This window comes from Chrysoperla carnea, chromosome 4 (genome assembly GCF_905475395.1).
Source record: "Chrysoperla carnea chromosome 4, inChrCarn1.1, whole genome shotgun sequence".
NCBI classification, from domain to species: domain Eukaryota; kingdom Metazoa; phylum Arthropoda; class Insecta; order Neuroptera; family Chrysopidae; genus Chrysoperla; species Chrysoperla carnea.
In genome coordinates, this window is record NC_058340.1 from 55,000,503 (window position 1) to 55,027,873 (window position 27,371).

The window sequence follows — 27,371 nt, forward strand, 5'->3', positions numbered from 1 at the left end:
CAATACTGTTAAATGTAAATAAAAGCTTTCAAGTTTTTATTTTTTTAATGACTGTAAATACATTCCAAGAATTTTTTGTGTTATTGGATCAGTAATAGTTTTAATGAATAAATCCAAGTCTTTTTGTCGATTAGTACGAAGATCCTAAAAATAAATCATTAATTGATAATTGAAATTTATTATTTTTCTAGTTTAAAAATAAAATGACTACATTATTCTCCAGACAGAAAGTTTTAAAAATAGATTAATTTGCGAAATATTTATGGAGGAAAAAAAGCCTAAAATCAATCATTTGGCTTCTATCTCTCAAGATGTATGAAAAAAGAGTCCAATTAGAGTTTGGCTCATTTTATTCCCTCTATAAAGGTTTCATATTTATTTGATTTATTTCGCTCTATAGATGTTCATATACAGGATGGTTCATTTGAATCTATGCATCTGAATATGTCGCCATCAAAAAAAAAGACCCCAACAAAAATTGTAGAGTTTGATGGGGGCATCATGTTCTGACATCAGATTGGACCTAGTTCTTCGGGTTTCTTTAATAGCCAATTTAGACCCTAAACGGTAAGAGATAGAATAACACTTTTAATTTAAAGTTGATCCTCATAAAAAGAAATTTAATCCTTATGAAAACCATTTTCTTCAAATTCATTTTATAAAACCGATTTATCTTACTGAATTATTTGTAAATGGAAAAAAAAGTTTATACCTCCAAAGCCTTAGCACGTGTAGCTAATTTCGATAGGTATCTTGCTTGTGGTGAAATTCGCTTAAAACGTTCAAAGAATTTTTCACACTTGCTAATAATTTCTTCGCGACTGTTACCAATTTCATCAATTAAACCAATTTGTAACGCTTCAGCTGTCGTAAATAATCGACCAGCTGTTAAAGCAGCTTCAGTTTGACGTGAACCAATTGTATTTAACATTGTATCACTAAACCATGGTGGAGCAATTAAACCCAATTGAGTTTCGTTTAGACCAATTGTACAATTTGGTGCCATTACACGATATTCACAAGACATTGATAACAGACAGCCGCCGGCAGGTGCATGGCCCTGAAATAAAAAATTGCTTAATTATCTTACATAAAATATAAAAATATCATTATGGTGATCACATTACTGGAAATGTTAAGGAATTCAAATTCTACTGGAAAAGTCATGAAAATTTACCACAATAGCAGCCGCAGTTGGGAGAGTTGATCCATATAAATTTAACCATAAATCTTGTAATGAACTCCAAAATTCTTTTGCTCTATCCAATTTCGGTTGAAACATCTCTGTAATATCTAAACCGGCAGAAAATACTTTTGGAGACGCCTAAAAATAAAAGTATGTCAAACATAATTTGTTTTAATTATTGCTGTTTTTTTTAACATACCGAAGTTAAAATAACACCACGGCATTTTGATTTACTTAATTCGGTTAAACTTTGATTGATGGCTTGAATAAATTCTAAGTTTAACGAATTGACAGGTAATCTTTGCAAGGTTAATGTAGCAACACCAGATTTTTCATTGACAGCAACATTTACTAAATCCTTACTTGCTGCTCCACTATATGCGCGCGGAAAAGTTTCAAAAACTAATTTTGGAAATCCGTTAAATTTAGTTAAAGTTTGCCGTAAACTCGCCATGTTTAATCTGTTCTAATTAGAATAATTTAAACGTTGTTTGGACTTTGATCTGTTATGATCGGTGTGTTTTTATCTCAATAAAAGTTGTTTGTGCTGAATGAATTGCATAAGTAGCGTATTTTTATAGAGGCCTTTGGACTTGAGTAAACTTCACTTTAACTTTTAATATTTAATTTATTCAGAGTGGGCCAAAAATTTGTTAAGTATTTTTATTCATTTTGATATTTTTTTTATATACCCCTTTAAAAAGACCCGCAATTAAAATATAGTTACGGATAATACAAATTAATAGATATCGATTTCAAATACTTTTATATTCATTTTCACGTAACAATACAAATGGAAAAACTTTTAATCCTTTATTAGATATAGGTACTATATGTATGAGACAAATTTTTTTTTCAACGGACAGGGTGCTGTTTTAAGTTGATATACTTGAAACTCGAAAGATAAAAATGTAGGCGCGCACATCTTACGCAGACATTAAACTTGATCTAGGTTTTCAACCTCATAATGATAAGCTCACTCTACTTTATAACTGGTAATCGCGGATAGATGAACACTTTAAATTAGAAAGTTGTTATTGATGATTTTTCCGCATACCGTACAGTTTAGGCAAAAACGGACTGAAAAGTTTTACTCAAAATTGTTATTTCGATTAATTATTTCTGCGAAATCTAGGCACCCTTCAAAAAAAATTTCGATAAATTCAATAAAAGTGGTAACGCACACAAAAAAATAGATTTTTGCTATCAATATTAACTATTCGGTTTACAAAAAAAACATATCAAAAAACACACCCTGTATATACCTATATTTTCTATATCTTCTACTTTAGCATCTCATGCAGATATTTCAATCTTTTACCTCTGATCTGAGGGGATATTGTCAATAATAAATAAAAAATTTTCATGTACAGATTCTAATTTAAAAAAATCCAACCCAATAAAATTCGATTCAATAGTCAATGTTATTCGATTCGATATATCTCCACCCTGATAAATGATAGGTCGTTTTACATTTATGAAAAAAGGCAAAATTTTTGTATTATTAATTATAGGCAATTTATATTTATTTTTCACAAGCTTTTATTAAGTTTCACCTGTCCGTTGTTTTTACTTGATCCACTTCCCGGTTTCCGATTGAGCTAAAATTTTGCATGCATATGTAAATCAGATGACAAAGCATTTTTATGGTAAGTATGACATAATTTTCAAATCACTTCCTCAAGCTTTTATTGTACTAAAAAGTAGAATATATTTTTTCTTGTAAGTCACTTATACATGAATATTTGTAAAAGCTTGAGTTGCTCCGTATCATCCTTGACATTTCTAATTTTGTTAACTGTGACAGCCTATAGAATTTCATAATGTAGCAACTTATGTTAAATTTTAAAACAGTACCGCTGATCTTTGGACTCTATATTAGCGTATTCACATGAAAGCGTTAGGCATTTCTAATATTTTATCTTCCTTTTGATCAATTTGTAAAATATTAAAACATTTTTTAACTTCGCTAACAAAGAACGTAGATATTTAGCTGTACTCAATTTTTTATGACTTAAGATTCCTACACAGAAAATAGAAATATATATCTTATTTATCTGAAATTTTTTTTTAACATATTACAAATCTCTAGTTGTATCTAATTTCATGGGTGGTACTGTATGGGGGGAAGGGATAACTCCAATCTGTTATGGTTCTCTTCTACGGCGGCTGTCCATTTGACTCGACAATTTTCTGGCATGTATTTTTCGATTGAACTTCAGTTTTCAAAAGTCGGAGGATGTAAATGCTTGGAATACAAAGAGGATGTAAATGCTTGGAATACTCTCATTAAATATCTAAATATAAAAATTTGAATGTTTTAATATTTATTAAAATTGTTTTAGTTCTTTTTAAACAAAAGGTGTCTTTAAAAGTATTGTGTGGTAGTAGATAATTGTTGGCATTGTCCAGCTAAGCGGATGGGTAACCAGTATAATAGATATACAAATAAATAAAATAAAGAAAATCACAAAGTTCTAATAAAACACATTCTTTCAGTTTTTGTCCTTCTTAAAATTAAGGGACGCGGTTTTAAACGCTATATTGTAATGTATTTTATAAAATTTTGCCGACACTTTTCGTCGTGGATACAATGAAAATACAGTGTTAAACATCCTTCGTATTCGTTGATATATTACAGGCATTCTTCTACCATTGCCCGCGCAGAAATTGATAATTATTTTCTACAAAATTTTACAACGGAAGCTTTTCGAATCAAAATCGGTGGAATAAGTTGTAGTTAGCGCCTAATTAAATGTAAATCTTAAGCCCATCAAAATTTCTGGACTGCTATAATTAATTACAAAGAGAAAAAAATTAACAATAATTAATGATAGTTCGAATAATTCAATTAAATTGTTTTATTTAATGTAAAATATAAAAAAATACACATTCATTCCATCGAAATATCTAAATAGCAATTTTATTTTTTAAAATCTTAAGTTTTTTTAATCGCTAGTTGTTGATCTGGAATGCTTTTACATCAACAGAAAAAAAATGTATCGAAAAATGCACATAAAATCACAATTATTACAAAGAAAAGCAATTTTTTTTCTCATTACCATTCGAAAAAATGTGCGTAACGGAATTTTTCATAAATTTTGACTTATGGAATGAGATTACATTAAATTTAAATAAAAAAGAATTTAAAAAAATTAAATTATTTGGAAGAGAGAGTATTTTAAATAAAAAAAAAAAACGAAAGTAATAAAACAAATAAGTGTTTTCTCATTGTGAGAAATAAAACAGTTTGTATTTTGAAATTTAACGAATACTCTTTATATATTAGTTCGTACGGTAATTACAACCAAATATTTTTTCATTAATTAATAATTAATGGTAAATAACATTTTTACTACACCAAAAAATTTGTACACTATTTGGTTAGAATTACCCTACAATTGAAAATAACTAATTGCGTTCTTTCGAGGTTTCTTCTTGTTACAATTTTTTAATTCTTATTTTAACTATTGGTTCTAAACACACAACCAACCAGTCTCACGTATAAAACATCATCAAAATAATATTATGTTTCACTGTAACAATGTTGTCTGGTTAAAAAAAAAACTTTGACGATGTTCAATTAATTAATGTTATTTATAGAAATTGATTTTTCTAGTTATGGATATTTTTTGGTGATATATCTTGCGACGTAATGTAACTTTTTATAATTCATCTTTCTTTGGAACATCATCATCTTCTTCTTCTTCAGCCTGCAAAAAAAAAAAATAATTACTTATTAGAAAAAGCAAATCAATCAAAGAAAATTATAAATATTCTTGAAATAATAGGGGAGTCTGGAGTTTTTTTTTAATCTGAACAGTCGCTATTTTAGATAAAATTGTTCATATACGTAGATTTTACACCGAAAAGGTATCCAAAAAGTTTTTCTAAATAGAGTTATTTAATACATTTTTAATATAATCGTATCTCAGAAGAACTTAGCAATTGAAGGATCTCTTCCCAGTTTTTCAAAGTTTATCAAAAATATTAATTTTAGCAGTTTGGTTTTTTAGTATATCTATTCCAAAATTTTAAAAATGAAACACGATTTTCAATTCGACAGTCGATTTACTATGCAATCATTTATCTTAAGCACAAGAGAATCAACATATCTAATTAATTTAAGGAATAATGTAGTGTTTCATGAAATTTCTCGAATTTTTCCGCCTTTTAATTTCCCTTTGTTTCCGTTAATTTTGCTACCAAAAAAATTCATTATCAAAAATCTTTTTTTTTATTATCCTAACATTCAGTTAAAGTTATTAATATTCTTTCAATTTCTTCCACCTTGTAAATATTTTGCAGGCGAACTTAGAATCTTATACATATTAAGCGACCCTATTAACTCGATACCATCAGTAAACAAAGGATATATCTAGGATACTGTAGCGAAACTAAATAAAACATTCATAAAGAGTGCGTTTTTTGCACTTAAAAGAGTGTCAATTATTTTTTAATGTTTTTTGAATTATTGGAAAAAATCATAGCGTAAAGTAAATTGAAATACTTACTTCTTCTGGAAGCTCATCTACACCATATTTTCCACCAGTTTCTAAGAATTTGCTGATTCCTTCTAAGGTTCTTTCACCCTTGTATTCAATCATTTTATTATCGCCTTTAGCGTATAATCTAAGTGTTGGATAGCTTGTAATTTTAGTATGTTCTAATTCGTTAGCTGTAGCATCCATTTTAGTAATAAGAATATTCTCATTGCTGGCGAATTTTTCACCTAATTTAACATAAATTGGTTCTAATTGTTTACAATGTCCACACCATGGTGCATAGAATTCAACTAAAACATCTTTATTGGTATCGAAAACGACTTCATCGAAATTAGATGACACTAATGTTTTAACTGGATGTTTATCCCAATCTTCTGGTAAATCTTGACTTAAGAGATGTTGTTTCAATGTACCATCAAGGTAACCTTGCACAAATGATTTAATATTATCTGCTGTTAATTCAGGTGATTCTGGTTTGTATTTGGACATATCATCTTCAAGTTTGATTAATCGCATTGCTGGGACTTCTTCTTTCTTCATTCCGAAGAATTCCAAGATACGTTGATGATCTTCTTCATCGGCATTAATTGTGACAAACAATACTTGTGTTCTGAAATCTTTAGCGACTGAGCTTGCGCCTTCAATGTATTTATCATAATCGCCGCTTTCTTTTGATAAGAAGATTAACAAATGTGATTTAATTTCACCGCCGAAGATCTTTTGAGCTGTCTCATGATTGAATTCAACAATAAGTGGTAATGATTGTGCAGCAACGAATTTTTTGAGGTTTTCTTCAGTGAGTTCTTGATCGAAGACAGCTTTTCCTTCGTCGAACTATTAAAAATTAAATTAATTAATAAATCTTAGACAAAACCCTACCAATGATGTCACAAAAGTTTATTTTTAAATTTTTATAAATTATCCGCATGATATAATTAACTTTTTATGTAAAAATTATGGCAAATGCATTGCTTAGATCAGATCATTCATTAAAAAGGGAATTTACATATTTTTAATAAAAATATCTCGAATCCCAATACATGCGTTTACTTTTTATTGGAAATTACATTAAGCTTATATGAAGTTATTTATCAAGTTTTCATTTATCACATAAAGAATCAAAATCGACGAACGGACAGACTTCATTTTTTAATTATACGTTCTTGGAAACGAAAAACCCAAATATTTTTATGGCGAGTTGAAATTTTTTGCGCCAACTTGAAATACATTTGCAAAAAAAAAAAAAAAAAAAGAATACAAAAATTAATTTTTAATTTAATAATTACTTTTTTGAATAAAACAATGTTGCCATTTTCTGCACTGTATTCACCAAGAACTGCGTCATCACTTGTAATACCGAATTGAATATCATCATTCACGGAAGCAACTTCCAAGAATACTTTAGCATCTGCTGATTCTTGATCTTTGAAGAAACCAACAACAACAACATTTGCACCTTCAATAAATTCTTTGGCAGCATCAACTGTATCTAAAGCTTTAGCTGGTGGGCCAGTCTTTTTAAGTAACCATGATACAATATCTTCAGCTTTACGACCACCGTTATAATCAACTGGCGATCCTTTACGGAAGAACTTTAATGTTGGATAACCACGAATTCCATACTTTTCGGCAAGTTCTTGTTCCTCAGTGGCTTCTACTTTACCCAATTTAATGGAAGACTCCTTTTCTGCTAATTGTTGTGCAGCTTTAGCGTATTCGGGTGCTAAAGCTTTACAATGCCCACACCATGGAGCATCTATAAGAATCAAAAACAAAAATTAGAATTTGATAATATTAATATTTTTCACAAATGATTTCAAGAATAAAATCCCTGGCAGATTAAAATTTCCGCAAAATTATATCAAGGAAGATCCCAGGTTTTCCACGACAAAACTAAAAATCAATGACATTTCCAGGTTTTCAAAGACCGCAAGCAAGACATCCTGTTTATCAATAATTTCTTTAACAATTACTCTTATTATCTTTTCAACAACATTTTAAAAAATTTTATAGTGACAATAAGCTAATCCTTGTATTTAACTCAACTTATCTTAAATAAACACGATTATTAAAAGCAAAAACAATATTTTTTAACAATAAACTTTTTAAAATATTATTGATTATATTATATTATTGACAAAGTGAGGCTTGCGTCAGTTTTAAGTTCTACTATTTAAAATTAAGATTCTGTAAACACAGCATAAAAGTCGAACTGGGATTGAAATGCGAAATAAGTGCAAGTGTTAATATTAAAACTGCACACCTCGAATGAAAATTAACAACTTTATTATGAAAGCCAGAACAAAAGATTTGTAAAACAATGAAATCTTATATTTTCATTTTTGGAGATAAATAAACATTCTGTTTAGCGTGCAATCATACATAGAGTGAAGAACGCATAAAAACATTATATATATTTTATTGTTGAGATTTTGTAGTAAATGAATTTTAATCTGTCCAGTTGGAATAATTTACACATCTTCCATTTTTTGAAAGCTTTAATCATAAAATGTAAAGTTTATTGCTTGAAATTTTAGACATAGCTGTCTGATCACTTTCCTATATGGTGACAAAATCGGATATAGACCAGAATTGTATGTTCTGTCTATATTATACAGGTCTATCATATTTAAATTAACATCTCAGCGTGTCCCTATAATTGCATAATGTGAATAAACAACATGGGGTTTATACTAACTTATTAATATTATGTTTAGCCTTTAATCATACCACCTATAGCTTATTTACATTATTAGAACATTGGTCGTGTTTATTTTCAAAAAAGCTTGTGCGCTTTATGTAAATTTACCACCCGTTGCGTAATTTTTTAAGCAAAAGATAGGATATCAATGTATGGAGGTGCTAAATTTACAGAAAGAGCGGACACGGTGGAATATCATTTGACCACAGCCAGTAAGGCATAAAGTGTCTGTCTATATTTAATGTAAGTCTGTGCTTCATACAAAGTAGCTATTAACATGATTTGCCCATATTTATCGTCTCCAATCTAATGTCTTAGACTTTAAAATTGTTAATAAACAATATTTTGTATGCACATTTCAAAGATCAAAACTCGCCAAAAAATTATAATTTAATTATAAATTAGAATTATAATTTCCTAGGCAAAAAATTTTGATTATCATGTAAGAACATGTTGCAAGTAGATGAAAAGCGGAGGTACAAAAATGCCACATTTATAATTTTGATAATTTGCTAAGAGATAAAAAAGGGGTTTGTAATTCACATAAAGTAAACGCTATCGTAAATAATTCCCAAATTGAATTTATAAGATTCGATATCTCAGAGGCTAAGGGAGATGTTGAATAATAATTATAAGAAGTTGAAGAAAAACCATTGTCTTCCCATCAAAAATATTATTCTTAATACGAACGGTTCTATCGGCCAGACTTTACCGAGAAGATAGATTTTTGAGGCTCGGTAGCATATCAACACTATAGAAAGTCACAAAATTCGCTGTACTTTCGATTACGGGATCAAGAAAAATGGTATAAAACTCACGGTCAGAATGTTGGATGCTAGAGGGTCGTCATATTAATAATTAAAAAATATTTTGCACTAAATAATCAAAAAATTATTTTGGTGAATTAAACCTCATGGGTTGATGATTCTTCTATTATTAGAAAAATTTAATAAAAATAATTAGGAAATATAATCAAAAACTTCTAATATTTAAAAACTGTCAATGGAATAAAATGACAAATAGCCGGCGCGGCATATAGTAGTAGAAAGTGAAGTGGCGACGGCTTGGATTTGGAACCACGTAAGACATTGAATATAAAAATCACTGCTGAGTTGTTAACTTATATTCATATCTCATAAGAATCGTGGGAAAATATGGTTTGAATGAATCTCAATGAATCAGAATAAATACACCACCTACACGTCACTCCGAATTTATACAATAAATCCCAAGGTTTAAATGAAATTCAAAGCCATAAAAAAATTTTAAAAATAGTATAACATGGTAAAAACAGGCGGTTCGCAATGTATCTAATATTTCTGATCAAATTTTCTATTATTTTCGCAATATTGACAATACTAATTACCATATGGTAATGCCAATTTGGCCATTCACAAAAATCAAAATAATTTTTTTAAACAAAACAAAAAAAACATTTTACATATAATAAAATTTTTGAAAGTATTTCAAAGGTCACGTTGTAGTTACGGACCACGAAGCATAATAATTATGACGTGGATAACATAGGCTAATGACCGTACCTAAGCGGAACTAAATTAATGCAATTTTATGCATCTATTAAATTAATTAAAAACCCACAATATAATTTAATTATTTAACGTAATAAAATTACAATGTAAATATTAAACAATAAATAATTATACAAATCATAAACCGTATTTGTTTAGTAAAATAGGAAAAAAAAAAATTGTTACTTACAAAATTCAACTAAAATAAATTCATTATCTGCGATGGCTTTGTCGAAATTAGCTTTTTTTAATACTAAAACACCTTCATCTAATGTAATTTCTTCTTCACCATATACAAAACCGGCAAATAAAATAAAACAAATAATCGGTATAAACTTCATTATTATGGAATTTCTTGTAACCTATGTATAATATGAATCTCTAAAAATGACTGACGGACGTGCAATGTAAACCTTTTCTATGTATTGTAAAGTTCGCTTCACAACGTGGCACATCAAGTCGTGGGGAAACCTCATTGGATGATCTCTTGAAAAACCTACACGACAAAACATGGCGTCATCAGATTTATAAAGTCTATGCTATACATTTTCATTTTTTTGAATGACAGTAATTTTTAATACTAGCAAAATTTTTTTTAATGTAATGTATTTTCTGTTAATATAATAATTGTTTTAAATTAAAGGTTAAATAGTTGTTTACAAAAACATAGATATTTAAATTTTAAAGTTTTCAATAATAATATACTAAACAAGTGAAAACAAACAATTGACTGACTTAATTGTTGAAATACCATGTATAGACAGTGTTGATGAAGCAATCGTTTGTTTTTTGACGTCATGTTAGTAAAAAAAGATATCCACTTTTAACCTCGTGGGTAAACAGTGATGTTTAAAAAAAAAATTTTCAAACAAAAGTTGTTTATTTTTTTATAAAGAACATTTTTTACATTTAAACTTTTGTTCTATATCTAACGGTTTACAAGATGGGTCCTACGGACCCAAGACCTAATTGACCCATATTGCTCATTTACGAACTTGACCTCAGTTTTTAGGTCCTGAGTACGCTATAAAAATTTCATCTTGATATCTCTTTTCGTTTTTGAGTTATCGTGTCCACAGACGGACGGACGGACAACCGGAAATGGACTAATTAGGTGATTCTATGCGAACACCTATACCAAAATTTTTTTCGTAGCATGAATATTTTTAGGCGTTATAAACTTTGGACTAAACTTAATATACTATGTATATTTCATATATACATGGTATAAAAATGAAATTTTGTCATTATGATCAAACATAGGTAATAAAAATCGGCCAAGCTTGCAAAAAACAATATTTGCTTTCTATTAAGTGAATATGATAATTTTTGTACATACTTTATGATAACCTAACTTACAAATCTTTATTTGGCTTAAATTTTAAATCAATATTTGGAATCTCAAAAATCATTTTTTGGGTAAGTAAGTTTTTATTTGATTAATTTAGGAAAATTTTCATTTGATTAATTTACATTCACTTTTTCTTCAATAAATATTTTCACGAAGCGGTCCTAAATACAATTCTGAAAGCAACAAACATGTCACTGAATTATTTAGTGGCATATTAAATTTAGGGTTGCCACAGTGACGGCCTAGAAGGTTTTGTCGGGCCACGCCGTAGTCAGGGTCGAAAAGCAAAAATTAGCATTATGATTGCTGAATCGACGCACGATGGATTTAACCCCAGCAATTGTAGTGAGAATTGATTTTGTTCATAATTTTATTTTTACTTTTTATAGCACTTTCTAAGTCACGTTCGCGCAAAATTATCTGGTTTGTTCGTTTTGTTCGAGTTATACTTGTGTAAAATTTTTATGGCTATATCTTGTGATTAAGTGTTGATAGATACTTAAGTATTAATGCCAAAACAAACTGACATTATAGTTTTCGTGCAAAATGATGCACAAAATTTGCAAATTTCTAATATATTTATATTTTATATTACTTCATACTTATATTTTTATGTAGAAATAAATTTAATTATAACTTTTTGAATTTCCCGCTTCTCACTGCAATGCCCCCCGCCCACTCACAACACCATATTTATAATGTTCCGGCGAGAGACATGATCCAAGTGGCAACCCTAGTCAAATTTGTATATTAATTAAGTTATTATTCTTTTTAGTTTTAAAATACCAAAGTTATTAAATGAATTATAAATATATTTTTTCCCTTGGCAAATAAAATTGGTAATTGGTAATAGATTGCTAATTAGTGAAAGAGTCTATTGATAGAAATATTAACTATTGTAAATAGTGCTTTAGACACTTTTCTACAGTCGACTGCTAAACATCTCTTTTTTTATTGGCAATAAACTCATGTGTAAACCAATTATTTTCATTTGTAAATATAAGATTTACAATAATATAACGGAATCTAAACAAAGATTTGGCAATAAAAATATATTTTCTTAAATAAATTATAGCTAAAATATAAAAAAAGACAAACAATTGTCGAACAGACATACACTAGAGAATAATTTATGACGTTTTGTTTCAAGGCCTTCATTTTATTTCAGCTAAACATTTTAAACGAAATTTAATTATAATGATTAAATTTTGCACTAAAATTTTATACTTTAATCCGTTACTATTATATAATTCGCAAAAAATACAAAATTAATAAAATTCCAATTATAATTAAAAATCACTGTGATTAACCGAAGGTGATTTAAAAAACATTAAAATTAATAGGATTTAAGTATGATTTTTGCGAACTTTAAAAAGTTTTTCTATTCGATTGTTACATTTACATATATTTTTAGATGGCTGATACTGCCGTTGTTACATCAGAGATTTATAGTGAAAAGGACTACGTTTGTAATTTGAAAAAAAGTGATAATAAAAGTAAGTTTTTATTTCATCAATTACTTTCATTAATTATTTTTATAAATTAATTGTTAATTTATAGATGTGATAGCAAAATTTGTTTTTAAATATCCTTTATTTGATGAAGATGGTGATTTAATTGTGCAACGATCCAAAGAGAGTAAAGTGTCAGAACAATTTATAGAAATAGGTTGGTAATACATTTAAAATTAAACTAAAAGTTTTATTTTTGATCGCCTTTTTTGATTGTTTTATTTAGAACATAGCTCAATATCAAGTTTAAAATTGGTGGGTTTGCAAGTATGGAGAGGTGCTTTACTTTTAAGTGATTATTTATTACATTTAGGTCCCGAAAAATTAAAAAATAGTACAATTTTAGAATTAGGATCGGGTGTTGGCCTAACAAGCATTGTTGCAAGCAAATATGCAAAAAATGTTATTTGTACAGGTACTGTTATCTAAATTATGTATAATTACACGCTAGCGTGATAATTACTTTCACATGTGATTTATTTTCCTATACCAAAATTTCGTTTGTATCATCACAGAGTTCTTAATTTTTTTTAAGGAATTTTTAGACTGCACAAAAAATTATTTATTTTTATTTCGGCATCGATATAAAAGTCCAAACTCATTTTTGAGCTTATAATCTGGTCTATATTCAAATCACGCTAATTTGATTTTACTATATTTATCTTACAACAAAAATTTGTTCCCGAAACTTTTATGGTAAAGCTCGTAGAGTTCTATCAAACCAAACTACGCGAGCTACGAAAAAAAAATATATATGTATGTGCACTCACTCTCTTTTGCTCAACTAATAATATACATTATTCTCCTGAAAGAAATTACGCTAGCGTGTGAATTATAATAATTATACCATTTTCAAAAATTTATCATATAAAATAAAATTGATTTTTTAGATGTGGATCTTGGGAATATTTTAAAATTAATATCGTCAAATTTTTTAAGAAATAAACACCATGTAAAAAGTAAATATTCAATATTGGGTTTGGATTTTTATGCAAATGAATTTAGCGATGAATTAAAAGAACATTTACCAAATGTCAGTCTTGTTTTAGCTGCAGATGGTAAGTAAAGTACACAGCTCACAAGTTTCATTTAAAATTATCTTAAATTCGTTGTTTAATTGTCACGGTTACGATAAATAAATTTTTATCTACATTAAACGATGCTGGCAATTGTTCATGTTAAAAGATCCTGTAATTAATGTAAAAAAGTCAAGAACATGTATATTAAGGACATAAAACTTAAGTGGAGAGGAAAGCAGGAAAATGCTTTTAATCAATTGAAAAATTTCAATTGTTTTCAATCACTTAGACAGCCTGATGCGAAATACAAAGTACGCAACGACCGATAACTAGACTCTACCCAGATAGGCGCCTTAAATTCAGCCAAGGGTGCTTATAGCTTGGCATAGGAGATTTCATGTCCTTAATATATGTGTTCTTGAAAAAAGTACTGTCCATTGGCCTGGTGTTTTGGTGTGTGCACAATTGATACTTTTCCGAGTATCTAACAAATTGTAAATTTCGGCCAATGACCCTTGGTGATTGGCCAAACATTGATCAGGTGATTAATGTTTGGCCAATGAGCATGATCTTATTAGGCCAGTGATATTCGAGTATTTTGACACTTAAAATAAAAGTCCAAATTTAAATTAGAATTAATAATAGATTTTGAAATTGAAAAATGTTTTGAGGTGATAAAATACTCGAATATCATTGACCTAAAAGAATCACGCTTATTGACCAAACAATAAGCACCTGATCCAAGGGTGATTGGCCGAGATCACAATTTGTTAGATACTTGGAAAAATATAAATTGTGCACACATCAATCAAAACACCAGTGTGCAGACAGCCACCAAATTAGCTACGAGTAACATACTATAAGAGTAATCACGATTAGCTAATTGCTACTGATGATGACTACATTGTAATCGAAATACGCATTTATATAATACAAAAATTGATCTAGGAAATTTTTTATCTTTGATAATGTTTATAATTTTTTTCTGTTTCAGTTATTTACGATAATGATATTACCGATGCATTTGTAAAAACCATTGAGCGTTTACTTATAGAACCACCGTCAAAAGATATTTATATAGCACTTGAAAAACGTTATGTGTTCACGGTATCAGATTTAGATTCAGTAGCACCATGCTATGAACATTTTTTATTAAGATTATCGGAAATGATGGCGAAAAATAAATCAAAAAATTGGTCAGCAATACAATTGGATTTAGATTTTCCACAATACTTTCGATATGATCGAGTTAAGCAATTTGTCTTGTGGAAAATTAGTTCATAAACAAATAATTGAAAATCGTTACAAGTATTAATAAAATATTTTAAAATATTTATGATAAAAAAGTAAAGGTTCAAATTATATGACATTGGCAAAAGCTTATCATACAGATGCGATAATATAATGAGCTTGATTTATTTGCTTTTGGAAAAAGGTTTAGCAACATCGACAGCAGTATAATAAAATTTATTTTGCGCTTAATATATAGTTTAAGGCGGTAATTTGTATAAAATACCTACATAAAGTATTAAGTTGCTTTTGCAACTATTTTGTTGTAAATTTTAATGATTGTGTAGTTGCGTTTTTTACTCACTTCAAAATACATAAATTCTTTATTTTAATATATTAATACATGCGTAATAATCTGCGTAAAAGTGACATAATATCTATCGTATACTTGTTTAACTCAAAGTGTCCACAAGATAGCATTAATAATCGAGGAAATGAAACCAAAAAAATCGTCTAACTGAGGAATTCTCTCCTCGTCAGTAGATTTTTATGGGAGCCGGTGGAAAATGTTTGTCTGAGTGTACTGAAAAATGTCATATAGGTGAGTGCTTGTGCTTTTTTGATTTAGGCCCCTGGGGCGGGGCAGAAGTTCCCTACTACCGGGCACCATGTTGTCTTTGTTAAATATTTAAAAAAAGTATTGGATTTTATATTTTGGATAGTTTTTTTAAATGTTTAACAAAGACAACATGGTGCCTGAGAGTAGGGAACTTCTGCCCCGCCCCATGGGCGTAAATCAAAAAAGCACAAGCACTCACCTATATGACATTTTTCAGTACATTCAGACAAACATTTCCCATCGGCTCCCATAAAAATCTGCTGACGAGGAGAGAATTCTTGGGTCAAATGCTTCATTTCCTACAGTATAAATAAAGGAGCTAGAATGGCCCTCGTATAGCGAAGTATATGAACCGAACTGTATGTATTTGTATGTAGGGTCCTCTGGAACACCAACGCCATCTTAATTTAATGCAGCTTGAGGGGCACTTTTTTAACACAGATTTTGTGCTCCTTATCTCTACTTTCCATAGACGTGAGTGAAGAACGGATCTAAATATAAGTTTAATTAGTATTTCCTATTAATTTATAATTTATTATTTTTATATGTTATTTATTCGATTTTACAAAGTCAATCTTCACATTTTCTTAATAGCTGCTAATTTTCCATACTACGTGTTAATTCTTGTAAATTAAATTAAATCTCAGCAGTTCATCGAAATATGAATAAAAGAGGAAAGAAAGGCTAAGTTGATATATTCGCAACTCCGAAATATTGGCCCAAACTCTACTGGTTAATTATAATAAAATTATAAAGTGGAAATGAATTCACTAGTTGACTTACGAACTAAGATACAAAATTAATTAGTTATTTGTTCTGTAGATTTTTTGTTTGTTTATACTACTTTCCATCGACACGACAGTGCGACCATCGTTTTATACCTATGGGTTCTGCCAGCCGCGAATATTGGTGGCCTACCATAAACTTCATAATTACTTTAAATAAATTGATGTCAACTTCCAGCGTGAGCCGTAGATGTATTGTTATTAGTAGATGAATTTCCGAATAAAAATTTATAAAAAGTTACTTAAGAATTTCGATATTCGTAACTATCGTTAGGCAAATTCTTTAAAATCCTACTATAGCAGGCAAAGATACGTAAGAGAGAAAGTAAGAAAGTCGCTCTCTGGAATGCCACACGGTACTTGATATGAGTCTATAGTTACTAAGAGAACAATTTTCTTTTTATAGAATATGTATCTAAATTTGTTTATTTAAAAGAAAAACTTATAAACAAGCGATTAGTTGCAACAGCAATAACAAAAAATAGAATTTATCAGTGAAATTTGATAATTTTTTATTTGTTTGTTAATTATTCAATTTATTTTTATCGTTTTTTTATAAACAGTGTATGTATATACTTAAAAATGATAAGCAATTTAAGATTTTACAATATCGATTCTTTTATTTCTATTTATATTTTCATATGCATGCGGTAATTAATTTTTATTACAATAATTTTTTTTTTTTCGTTTTTGTCAAAAAAATTAATTCAGTATAATTAGCCTTTTTCCTGAGAAGATTAAAAACAAATCCTCTAGATGGCATGATATATTTGTACCCCCCCCCCTAGTGTCGTCATCTAGCGGATCTCTTTTTAATCTTCAGAGAAAAAAGGCCTGGAATTATTAATTATTGAATGTTCGGATTTAATGATAATATGATAATGTTTATAATTTGTCTTATGTAGTTAGTTAAAAATTTGTATTAGTATTATTTAAAAATATAATTAGCCTTTTTCCTGAGAAGATTAAAAAAAGATCCGCTAGATGGCAACACTAGGTGGGAGGGAGGGTGCAAATATATCCTGCCATCTAGAGGATCTTTTTTTAATCTTCCCAGGAAAAAGGCTAATTCAATCCGATCTAACTTGACCAATCATGATTAAACTATAATCATAGTGATCCTCTAATGCCATGACTATAATTTGGATGGAGTTTAGTTATATTGACAAAATGATACTTATATCTACGGCCTGCTGTATTGCAATAGATATGAATTTTGTTTTTATTTTGTGTGGCGCAGAGCTAACGTAAACGTTTTGAAACAAAATTTTATATTTCTCATTTCGAAGGTCCCACTTGCTTAAATTATAATACAAACATAAAAAGACATATTTACACCCTGTATATGTTATAAAAATAAAATTATTTTTGAAAAACATCCGTTTTTTTCTTTAAATCTGAAAGATTGAAAAAAAGATCCTTTAGGTAAATAAAAAAAACGTATATTTTATATTATTAAAAAAACACAATGTTTTCAAACAATTTAGGAAATTTAGAAAAAATCTACAAAGAACAAAAATTCCTATCAAAATATCTCTAAATTTAAAAAAAAAGTTTGTTACACAAAAAAAAATCAATGAAATTGGCTAAAAAATCGGAATTTTATCAAGGTTGTTTCCATAAATAATAAGTGGCTTAATTCGCGTTCGCTTTTATGCAATATCGCAGACATGCGTAAGTAATTTTCTATGCACGTTTAGTTTAGATGACTAATGTTAGCTAAGTGACGTCATTCTAAATCCAATATGGTGGAGGCTTAGTTGTTTTTTTAGCACTTCCCATGATATGGGTATCAAGTAAAAATCTAAATCGGATAATAATGCGCAATCATGGTAAGTACGACCTGGTTTTCCCAACGCACTCACCATATCTGATATACATACTTTTTTTAGTTTTAAATTAAAAATTTAAATAAAAATACTTTTTTAAGAACAAGAAAAGCTTGAGGCTCTCCGAATCATATAGAAATAATTATTTTCTACTTTTTAGTACAATAAAAGTTCGTCCTTTAAAAAGTATTTTTGATTTAAATTTTGTAATAAATATCCATTTTTGTCCCAATTTTATAAATACGTATTTCGACTACCATGTAGTCATCATCAGTAAGAATTAACTAGTCGTTATTACTCTTATTATGAATGTTACTCTTTGCTAATTTGGTGGCGGACTGCAGTCTAGACTGATCTAGGAAATTGGGGCAAAAATCGATATTTATTTCGAAATATCCTAGAGTTCTCATTTATTATCTTCGATAATATTTATATTAAATTTTGTGTTTAGATTTCAATAATAAATTCCCGTCGTTTTTTTAACCATCTTCCCTATTCCGAAACAATTGTTGGCAAAAAAAAATATACACTATTTAATTCAACTTAATTAATGAACATTTATTTTTTTTACACAGAATACAATAAATATTTTTGAAATAATAATTTCTAACTCCAAAGTAGATATTAAAAAATAAAGTAATTTTTTTTGGACAATAAACTAAAAAAAAATTTATGATATGTATTTAAATAAATATAAAATGTTGAAATCAATAAATCGGGGACATCACAAACACGGTCGCCATTATAATAATTATCATGAAAATATTTAAATATAATGAAATTTTATTTGAAAAATTGAATAAATAAAATAAAGGTTAATGAATACTTCTAAGATTTTCCACAACGAACGGTAGTCGGAAAAATTGTATGTGTATATGAATGTTTATTCCGTAATTCACGATTCCGTTGTTGCTGTTGAAGAGCTACTTTCAGAGGTTCGACAACCGATGTAATAAATGTACCATTTCGTATTGCTTGTTGTTGACATTCAGCTGATGTATAATAAATAATTACAACATTGTCGTTAAATCGAACATTTTTCTTTCGCTTTGATTCAAACATGTATGCGGCAGAATTTATCGCTATGTTGCCATCTAAAAATGATTTTAGGAGCTATATTTATTTTGTTGTTTAGTCTATACTCTGTGGTGTACTCTGACGGGTTTTTGACGAATCTGATTCGAAATACCATTAACTGTCTACATCTAAATTTTCACTTTCCAGCATAGTTTTTCAAGGGTAACTATTACTCAATTTGTTAAAAAATTAGTAATAAACATCGGTGGGTCAAGGCATCTAGTTTATAACAAAAAAAGTCTGTGAATCCTTATAAATTTTAAAATAGAGAATATGCACTTTAATAAGTCGTGAAATTTGGCAGGTCGTTCATATGGGAATGTTATCAACTATCCTACAAGTAGAATTTTTCTGGCCTGGGGATTAAGCCTGCTAACTCAATTGAAAGTTGCATAGATGCTCTTTACTAAGTTCCAACTTACAGATGGGACGAATCCGCTCCCCCAACCCAGCTGGTAAACACTTATTTTTTGTCAATTATGGGTAAAAATTAACAAATCTGGGCATATTTCAGCTTTGTTTAAATGACCCGACACGAAAATAGTATCTTTGCACGTTTCAACTATCTAATAACAGCTGGAAGAGACTTATCTATCTAAGAGAATTATCGTTTCTCAATTTTTTCATAAACTATTAAAAAAACCATGTTTCATTTTTGTTAAAATGACCCTGAGGAAAAGGACATCTCAAAATCGAGCTAGCGGAGGCTTAGTTCCCAGGCCAGAAAAATTCGACTTATCGGATAGATATTGATAACATATTCCAATACCAATTATCTCCCAAATTTCATGTTTTATTAAAATGCATATAAAAAATGTCGAACGCCCACAGGATTATATCGAAAACAATAGTTTTTTTTATGGGACTTCTATTTCGTATTTATATTATCCGAGTGTCCGCATGCTACAAGTTTTTCCTAAAGATTATTTCACGCGGGCGAAACATTATTATTATCAAAGTAACTTACTAAATACATTTTCGGAATCTTTTAATTGTAATGGTATTTCACCAGCACTAGGGTTGAAGCCTGTGGCTAAATAAAACGCAGCCTCCTCATTTTCCAAATCTTCTTTTTTTAAAATTCCCTTTTGAGTAATAATATTATTTGTAACCTCTAATAAAGCATTCTCTTTTATCTAAAATTAATGAAATTGAAAATTAGGCATTTAAACTAATGTTGCGGTTTTCTGTCTTTTATCGCGTCCATTACTTTTGAGAGATGACCATAATGTGAAATTTTTATAGAATACTTCAAAATTTAACAAGCATTTCAAAATCGGACGTGCAATATAGTTTCAGGAAAAACTGAGTGAGCTGTTTAAATTTCTATATTCAATATTGAAAGAACTCGAACGTTTATGTGCTTAGGGTTTCACTATTAATTTCAGAAACTAAGGATGTTGGTTGCGTAGTGCCAGGATGTACCAGGAAGACATCTTATTCTTAAAATCATATCCAAATATTCCCCCACACTATGGGGTGACTGATTAAATATTCCATTCCTCAGTTTTTAGTCAACCCCATTGTGTTTCATTATGGATACAAAAAATAAAAGTCTTCAGTGACATTTTCTAGCCTCAGATAAATATTACACATTCATATATATACGCTTCCGCATTTGAATTAATTAACTACCAATTTAAAAATACATGTTCTTAGGATTCATATTCCCTAGAGATCTATATAGTTTCAAAAACTTAAGAGTGAAACCAAATTTAATTGCAAAAATTGTAGGTTTCTTTACAAAAAAGGTTTGGCTAATGTTTTTAAATTTTATTACGATCAGAGAGAAAACAGATATATAACTGTCTACCTGTTTGTCTTTCCGGCGACTTCCTTTATATTTTATATTATCCTTAGAATTTGGTTTCGATTCTTCACGCCTGTCCAAGTTTAATGGATGATTTTCTATCAGTTGAGATGATAATTCGTCGATAACTAGTGTACTACGAGCTGAATTGTTTTCAGTTTCCTCATTAGGTATTGTCGAATCAAATTTTGGTTGGTCTATATCTTGTATTTTCTTTGTATTATCAATTGAATCTCTCGCCAAAGATACGACCTTTTGAAAATTTAACAGAAAAAAATACTTAATTTTACACATTATAATTTTTGCTCAACTTTCTAGCATCAAAACTGGCCAAGAATTCATAAAATTTCTGTACATAAATTAATCATAAAATTTGTACAAAACCTCGGAGAGCATTAATGTAGAATCCTGTAGGTACAATACCTGTGTTACAATCTGTTCAGGGGTAATTATATGTTCAATATTATTTTTTGAATTCGAAGTTTCTAAATTAATATTTGAGTCGTTTGTTTTGTTCATTTTGTTATGACTTGTTTTAGCAATTTCCAACGTGATATTGGCATCTACTTTCTAAAATCATACAATTGTTGCTGAAAATATTATCCTTAAGAAAATATGATGTGATGTAATGGATATATCTAAATTTCTTTTAGTTCGATTAACATTTTACGAACCTTTATAATGCTATTGAAATTTTGTTGTTTTAATTTGTAAAATTTTTTCCACTTTTTCCAAAGACTGTTTCTATGAATTACTGTACTCACGTTACCCATTACATCACCAAACATGTAAAATATAAATGAAAAAGATTTATAAAAAGAGGATAATTATTCAAATTATTGATCTTAATTTAAAAAAAAAATATTGGCAGCGGTGGGATTCGAACCCACGCCTCCGAAGAGACTGGTGCCTTAAACCAGCGCCTTAGACCGCTCGGCCACGCTACCTCATGGTGGCATGATGATATTTGTTCAACTATTATTAAAACTAGTATAAATACCTGATTTAAATCTAAATTTAGATTGTCTTGAAAATCAATAATTTTCCGGGAAGTCGAAGATATAGATGGATTTGTTAAGGGTCGTGAATTAACTGGATATTTAGGACAGGAATGACCCTGTAAATCTATGAATCATGAAACTAGATGTCAATTTTGACATTAGGTAATAAGATTAAAAAATCATTTTATATTTCGTTACCTGGATAAATATTTAAATTCGATGTATTCACTTGTTTTTTTGATTTTTTGACCTCTTTGGCATAATTTTATTGTGATGATGTACAAATAGGTTGATCGAAAAGTGTTAATGAAACGTTTATCCCAATAATTTTGGGATTAAAATATTCACTTTAAATTTTTCATGTTTTGATGGAATTAATGAAAATAAGGAAAACTTAGTTTTAATAAGTATTATTTTTGTCAATTGTTATCATAAAAGGATCATAAAGTCATAGCAATCTTTTAAAATTGCGAACTATTTTTTTTTTTTGTATTTTCAAACAAATGGAAAGATATATAGTATATCCCATAAGTCCTTCAGCAGTGGAGAGGCGGTCAAAGAGCGTATCCCTCTGTATTACCTCGAATTAAATGTCATTCATATTACCTTTGCTGCCAATAGATAACTTTTCGTTTTAAAGTGATTACTTTTTGTTTCGGACAGTTTGTAATAATGTGATTAAATGAATAACAAATATCTTGTATCTTCTTTGTCCAACTTATTATACTGTCTGTTCGAAACAATAATGAATCGTAATTAAAATGAAAAGATCTTATTGATAATGGATAGATTATTTATATAATATATAATTTTATTGGGGCAGAAGGTTCGTTGGAGGGACGGCAAGGGTTTGAAGGGTGGCTCGACAAGGAAATTTTTTTGCAAAGTGAGTATAAGTTACTGCCAGTGATTTAATATAAAAATACAAATTATATTCACTAAAATTGTTTATTTCATAAAAAAAAAAAAAAAAAAAAAAAAAAACATTGCAGGGTTTACGATTCGAACAGTTTACAAAAACAATATTTTAAGGCAATCAACAATGTACTGTATTTTTCCATATTTGTCCCAACAAACCATATTCCTTAGGTCGTAATGCGAAACGTTTTTCTTCATTTAAAACCGCTTTCAAATGTTGATTTATATTAACTGCTTCATTTTGTTTCGAATATATTTTCATCTTATTAACATATTTTTTTGAATCCTGAATGTGTATGTCTGAATCATATGTTAAATATGGCAATTTTATAACAATAGACTTTGCAGGTGAATTCGTGATTCCCAAATTTGATTCCTATATTTAAATAGTACAATTGATTATGTATTTTTATTATTATTCACAATTCTCGATGCTCATTTTATACTTTTAGCAGTTTTTTTGGGAACTAGATTATCATTACTTCAAAAGTTCAAACCATTTGCGCAACATTTGTTTTTATACAAATAATGATGCAAAGCGTAGAATTTTGAGTAGTTTCAAAATGGTTTGCACAAATATTATAAAAAAAATGCAACGACTCAATTCATGCTACAATCAAACTGTTTGCGTAAACACGATTGTTGCACAAACTGTTTAATTGTATATGTAAATGTGTTAGCCAATAGAATATTAATCGTAAATTACATCCTCTTACAACCCGGTGAAATTAGACGCATAGTAAAAGTAAAATTTTTTATTTCTCTCTCAGTTTTTGAGATATCTAAGACTGAAAATAAAAATTTGAACTCACAAATAAAAATGACAACCTTCTACGGAAATATAGAAAAGTATTTATTGATTATGAAAATTTATCTTTGAACTTTATTTGTAAATAATTGTTTCGAATTATCGACTACAATTAATGCTTTGTTCATATATGGTGGAAGTTCACTTTTTTAGAGATATTATTAAAAACTGTAATTTTCGACCTTGTAATTTATTTCCAACACTCATTGCTATTTAGCTTAAGTAATTTCTAATAGTGTCAAACTTTATAGTGATGTTATATCTTAAGTAAGCTTTTCGGGTAATTAAGTTTAAACTATTATAAGGCAAAATTAACACAAATTTTTGTTTTATTACCTACTTTTAAAATTATAAAATATACGATAAAAGCATTAAATATTTACTTTTGAACCCCTTGAGGATCCCGAAGTTGATTTTTGTGCAGATTTTGGAGTAATTTTTGAATATTCCATACTACTCAATGCACTAGTGTTTCTCAAGTTTGTAATAACATTTTCAGCGTATTTATTTCGAAATTGTTCTTTTCTAGTAGTTGGTAATAGCTCATCACTTGATGTTGATTGTTTTTCAATTTTATTCTGATCACATTTCTTTTTACTTTTTCGATTTTTATACTTTGGTGCTCGTATTTTTTGTACAGGGTAAACGATACTTTCACTCGATTCATTTTCAATTAAAGTGGATTCGTTTCTATAAACATCATACAGAACTGTATTATTGGAGGAAACGCCGTTATCGCCAATACTCTGTATTGCCAAATTGGAATCATTAGATTTTAATGTTTTCGCTTGATTCTTTTTCTTTGATTTAGTCTTGGTTGTTTGTGCCAAATTATGAAAATCTTAAAAATGTTAACTCAATGAATGTGAGAAAATTGCCAGCTATTTAAGTAGCAGACATATTTTTATGAATAAATCCTAACCGTCTGATGGTTGGTAGGTTATTATTTGGTGATAAGATAAGCCTTTTTCACTCTAAACTTGGCAGGGAAATCTAGCGTTTTCGGAATGTTGGGCCTTAGACTGCTGAAAGATTTAAATTAAAATTTTTTGTCTGAATTTTTAACTGGGTGTTATGAAGTACCAAATGAATCTATAATCACGCATGTGTTTATTTGGCACTCGATAACATCAGCTAGGACAAAATTGTAATTTAACCTCTTCTAGCAGCCTTTTTTTATCAAGTATAGGGGAAATAGAGTTGCCATCTGTCCGGATTTTGAGCCGCAGAGTCTGGTTTTCAAGATGTGCCTTCGATCTCCGTGCAAAGGTATGAATTCTACGAATTTAAGCGAAAAATAAAATTTTTATTATTTCCAAAGAAAATTAAATAACTTTTATTATTGTCAAAAAATCTAAAAGCACTCAAATCGGATTAGTTTCATGTTTGGAAAAATGCAACAATCGTTTTCAAAATTTTGAAAAACAATGTGATTAAACTTACTTAACAAAGTTATTGCAGATTATCTTAAGCCTTAATTTTCAATTTTTCTAATCCACTTTCATTCCCGGTTAAAATCCTATTTGTTTGGCATTATTTCGTTTTAACTAAAGAAAAACAGGATATTGTTTTAGTATACCTGGTAATATATTGAAGTTTGTTTCGGTGAATAAATGTTTCTTCTTATTGTTCTTTCGTTTTCGCAAAATTTCAGCGTTTAACATTTTTAGATATTTTTTGTAAACTTTAAATTTTATATTAATTATATCATTAAAAAATTTTAATTTCCTTGAGCTTAAATATTTGAGTTACCTATTTACTTAAAACAGTTACTTTATTAAACTTGTAACTATAGAAATATAATTTACATTTATCTTCGTGTGGTTTACGTCGCCAACTAGCCTAAAGGTCAAAACCGCCCGAGCATACACGTTCCGGTAAGGTTTATCTATACAAGCCGACTGTACACTTATTTAAATAAAAGCTTGATTTAAAAATTAACTTTACATTCTTGTCTTTCCTATCTTTCTTCCAATACCGCCGCAAAATTTCTATTTTACAACATAGTTTTGAATTTCATTCTCTGGTATGTATGGTATCCAAAATTAGTTGAATGATTTGAACTGGAAAATAACACTTCAAACTTGCTTATATTCCAAGTTAAATCTAAATTTCTTTGTACGAATAAAAAAAGTTTAAATAGATTTAACTTAAAATTAATATAACGAATTATGATGAGCTGTTTTGTTAGCAAAATTATAACTCGCTTTGTCTCGTCGAGATGCGGTTTCTTACAGTTTCGTTAATGATTTGTAGTTTTATTTAATGAAAATATTACCACAGGCAGTCACCTTAATAGAAATAAAATTAAAAAATATGTAATTTTAAAATAAATACAATGTATGTATACCCTTTCTGCAGTTCAGCGTGAATATTTTTTAGCTTATATTTTGAAATTATGCAGCGAAACGGTTGGGTATCACAGAATAAATAAAAAAAAAGTCACAAATTATTAAAAATGAATAAAATATATTTACAAAACATAATTAATGGCAATATAATTAATTAGATTTTTAACATGATTATAATAATTATATGTATTCGAAAATTTAAACATAAATATGTCAAAATTAACCATTAATTTAAAAAATTGTAAAAAAAAATTGATAGGAATATTTTTAAAATGGAAAATGCAATTTTATAATATATATTTTCTTAAATTTTACATTTAAATTCTTAATATAATCACCTAATGCAATTTTTTTAAATGTGATTTTCACCAATTGTTATAATTCGTGTTTACATAGCAAAAAATCGAACAATTGCAAAGAAATATTACGAAAGCACAACTTATTATTTTAAGGTGATTATTACTATAAAAACTGACACCGTTAAGTTTTATATAAAAATTAATAGTTAATACTTGCACATTTTATAGATAAAATTAAATTCTTTCCAATGGGTCTGTCTAGCAAAATATACGCACTTTGGTATGTGCTGAAAAAGGGTTCACATCATAAAGCCGTTGATTACTAATTTCGGGCGACGCGCGTTTTAAAATACATAATATTGGACAGTTTCAATATTTAGATATGACCGATATGTATTTACTCATACAAAAATTCCACGCATTCTATTATATACACAAATTCCAAAGAAAATTTTACGATTCCACACTTAGCAAATATTTACTTCCATCCTTCACGTTTTAAGTCATTTTCAAGGACACAAATTAATTGTTGCAGATCTAATTTGAAAATGAAATTTCCTTTTATTGATTAAGGCACAGTTTTAATGAAACAACTGCTATTATTTAAATTTAAATAGTTATTTATTATATATGGATGTACTAACTAGAATGAATTTAATACGAAGATTACTGGCCGCAGGAAGATTAATGCACATTGTTAACAGTTCACTAAATTTTTTTTAATTCGGCGGTCAAACGTGAAAAAAAAACCAAGACCAGATAATCTGATGTTGATATTACCTGCCATTGCATCCATTTAACAAAAAGAAGATAGAACTTTGAAAGAAAAATTGAAAATATAA

General features: G+C 28.6%; 5 protein-coding genes and 1 non-coding gene across 6 annotated transcripts; 1 reads left to right on the forward strand and 5 right to left on the reverse strand.

The window, feature by feature from the left end:
• Positions 1–24: 24 nt before the first annotated feature.
• Positions 25–1,731, reverse strand: LOC123297997 (enoyl-CoA delta isomerase 1, mitochondrial-like). Its single transcript, XM_044879847.1, has 4 exons — positions 1,386–1,731; positions 1,178–1,324; positions 713–1,060; positions 25–144 (listed from the first exon to the last, which is right to left on the reverse strand). The coding sequence occupies exons 1-4, from the start codon at positions 1,638–1,640 to the stop codon at positions 37–39; spliced, it is 858 nt and encodes a 285-aa protein (XP_044735782.1). The 5' UTR covers positions 1,641–1,731; the 3' UTR covers positions 25–36.
• A 2,301-nt stretch (positions 1,732–4,032) lies between these two features.
• Positions 4,033–10,337, reverse strand: LOC123297272 (protein disulfide-isomerase). Its single transcript, XM_044878871.1, has 4 exons — positions 10,112–10,337; positions 6,978–7,447; positions 5,701–6,525; positions 4,033–4,899 (listed from the first exon to the last, which is right to left on the reverse strand). Exons 1-4 carry the CDS (start codon positions 10,260–10,262, stop codon positions 4,852–4,854), a joined length of 1,494 nt encoding a protein of 497 aa, XP_044734806.1. The 5' UTR covers positions 10,263–10,337; the 3' UTR covers positions 4,033–4,851.
• Positions 10,338–12,559: 2,222 nt separating this feature from the next.
• On the forward strand, positions 12,560–15,100 carry LOC123297273 (methyltransferase-like protein 22). The gene is made up of 6 exons (XM_044878872.1): positions 12,560–12,587; positions 12,687–12,768; positions 12,833–12,940; positions 13,010–13,198; positions 13,674–13,841; positions 14,797–15,100. The coding sequence occupies exons 2-6, from the start codon at positions 12,687–12,689 to the stop codon at positions 15,084–15,086; spliced, it is 837 nt and encodes a 278-aa protein (XP_044734807.1). The 5' UTR covers positions 12,560–12,587; the 3' UTR covers positions 15,087–15,100.
• Positions 15,101–18,987: 3,887 nt separating this feature from the next.
• Positions 18,988–22,416, reverse strand: LOC123298798. Its single transcript, XM_044880895.1, has 6 exons — positions 22,352–22,416; positions 22,153–22,277; positions 21,576–21,722; positions 21,123–21,404; positions 20,310–20,478; positions 18,988–19,359 (listed from the first exon to the last, which is right to left on the reverse strand). The coding sequence occupies exons 3-6, from the start codon at positions 21,669–21,671 to the stop codon at positions 19,094–19,096; spliced, it is 813 nt and encodes a 270-aa protein (XP_044736830.1). The 5' UTR covers positions 21,672–21,722; positions 22,153–22,277; positions 22,352–22,416; the 3' UTR covers positions 18,988–19,093.
• Trnal-aag lies at positions 22,018–22,099 on the reverse strand. Its single transcript has one exon. It is a non-coding gene; the product is annotated as a tRNA-Leu (tRNA).
• Positions 22,417–23,189: 773 nt separating the features above from the next.
• LOC123298799 lies at positions 23,190–25,577 on the reverse strand. The gene is made up of 3 exons (XM_044880896.1): positions 25,459–25,577; positions 24,263–24,720; positions 23,190–23,447 (listed from the first exon to the last, which is right to left on the reverse strand). Exons 1-3 carry the CDS (start codon positions 25,541–25,543, stop codon positions 23,190–23,192), a joined length of 801 nt encoding a protein of 266 aa, XP_044736831.1. The 5' UTR covers positions 25,544–25,577.
• Positions 25,578–27,371: the final 1,794 nt, after the last annotated feature.

What these genes read in the sequence shown, in the direction of transcription:
- LOC123297272 (XM_044878871.1), bottom strand. Translation starts at nt 10,262, where the DNA reads ATGAAGTTTATACCGATTATTTGTTTTATTTTATTTGCCGGTTTTGTA. An exon ending in ATTTATTTTAGTTGAATTTT is followed by an intron (nt 7,448 to 10,111) that starts GTAAGTAACAAT and finishes TGATTCTTATAG; the next exon opens with ATGCTCCATGGTGTGGGCAT. An exon ending in TAGATGAGCTTCCAGAAGAA is followed by an intron (nt 4,900 to 5,700) that starts GTAAGTATTTCA and finishes TTTTTTTTGCAG; the next exon opens with GCTGAAGAAGAAGAAGATGA.
- LOC123297997 (XM_044879847.1), bottom strand. Translation starts at nt 1,640, where the DNA reads ATGGCGAGTTTACGGCAAACTTTAACTAAATTTAACGGATTTCCAAAA. An exon ending in CAACTGCGGCTGCTATTGTG is followed by an intron (nt 1,061 to 1,177) that starts GTAAATTTTCAT and finishes TTTTTATTTCAG; the next exon opens with GGCCATGCACCTGCCGGCGG. An exon ending in CACGTGCTAAGGCTTTGGAG is followed by an intron (nt 145 to 712) that starts GTATAAACTTTT and finishes ATTTATTTTTAG; the next exon opens with GATCTTCGTACTAATCGACA.
- LOC123298799 (XM_044880896.1), bottom strand. Translation starts at nt 25,543, where the DNA reads ATGTTAAACGCTGAAATTTTGCGAAAACGAAAGAACAATAAGAAGAAA. An exon ending in AAACTTCAATATATTACCAG is followed by an intron (nt 24,721 to 25,458) that starts GTATACTAAAAC and finishes AACATTTTTAAG; the next exon opens with ATTTTCATAATTTGGCACAA. An exon ending in GATCCTCAAGGGGTTCAAAA is followed by an intron (nt 23,448 to 24,262) that starts GTAAATATTTAA and finishes ATTTAAATATAG; the next exon opens with GAATCAAATTTGGGAATCAC.
- LOC123297273 (XM_044878872.1), top strand. Translation starts at nt 12,687, where the DNA reads ATGGCTGATACTGCCGTTGTTACATCAGAGATTTATAGTGAAAAGGAC. An exon ending in AGAACAATTTATAGAAATAG is followed by an intron (nt 12,941 to 13,009) that starts GTTGGTAATACA and finishes TGTTTTATTTAG; the next exon opens with AACATAGCTCAATATCAAGT. An exon ending in TCTTGTTTTAGCTGCAGATG is followed by an intron (nt 13,842 to 14,796) that starts GTAAGTAAAGTA and finishes TTTCTGTTTCAG; the next exon opens with TTATTTACGATAATGATATT.
- LOC123298798 (XM_044880895.1), bottom strand. Translation starts at nt 21,671, where the DNA reads ATGAACAAAACAAACGACTCAAATATTAATTTAGAAACTTCGAATTCA. An exon ending in CTGAACAGATTGTAACACAG is followed by an intron (nt 21,405 to 21,575) that starts GTATTGTACCTA and finishes AATTTTCAAAAG; the next exon opens with GTCGTATCTTTGGCGAGAGA. An exon ending in AGATTCCGAAAATGTATTTA is followed by an intron (nt 19,360 to 20,309) that starts GTAAGTTACTTT and finishes AATCATTTTTAG; the next exon opens with ATGGCAACATAGCGATAAAT.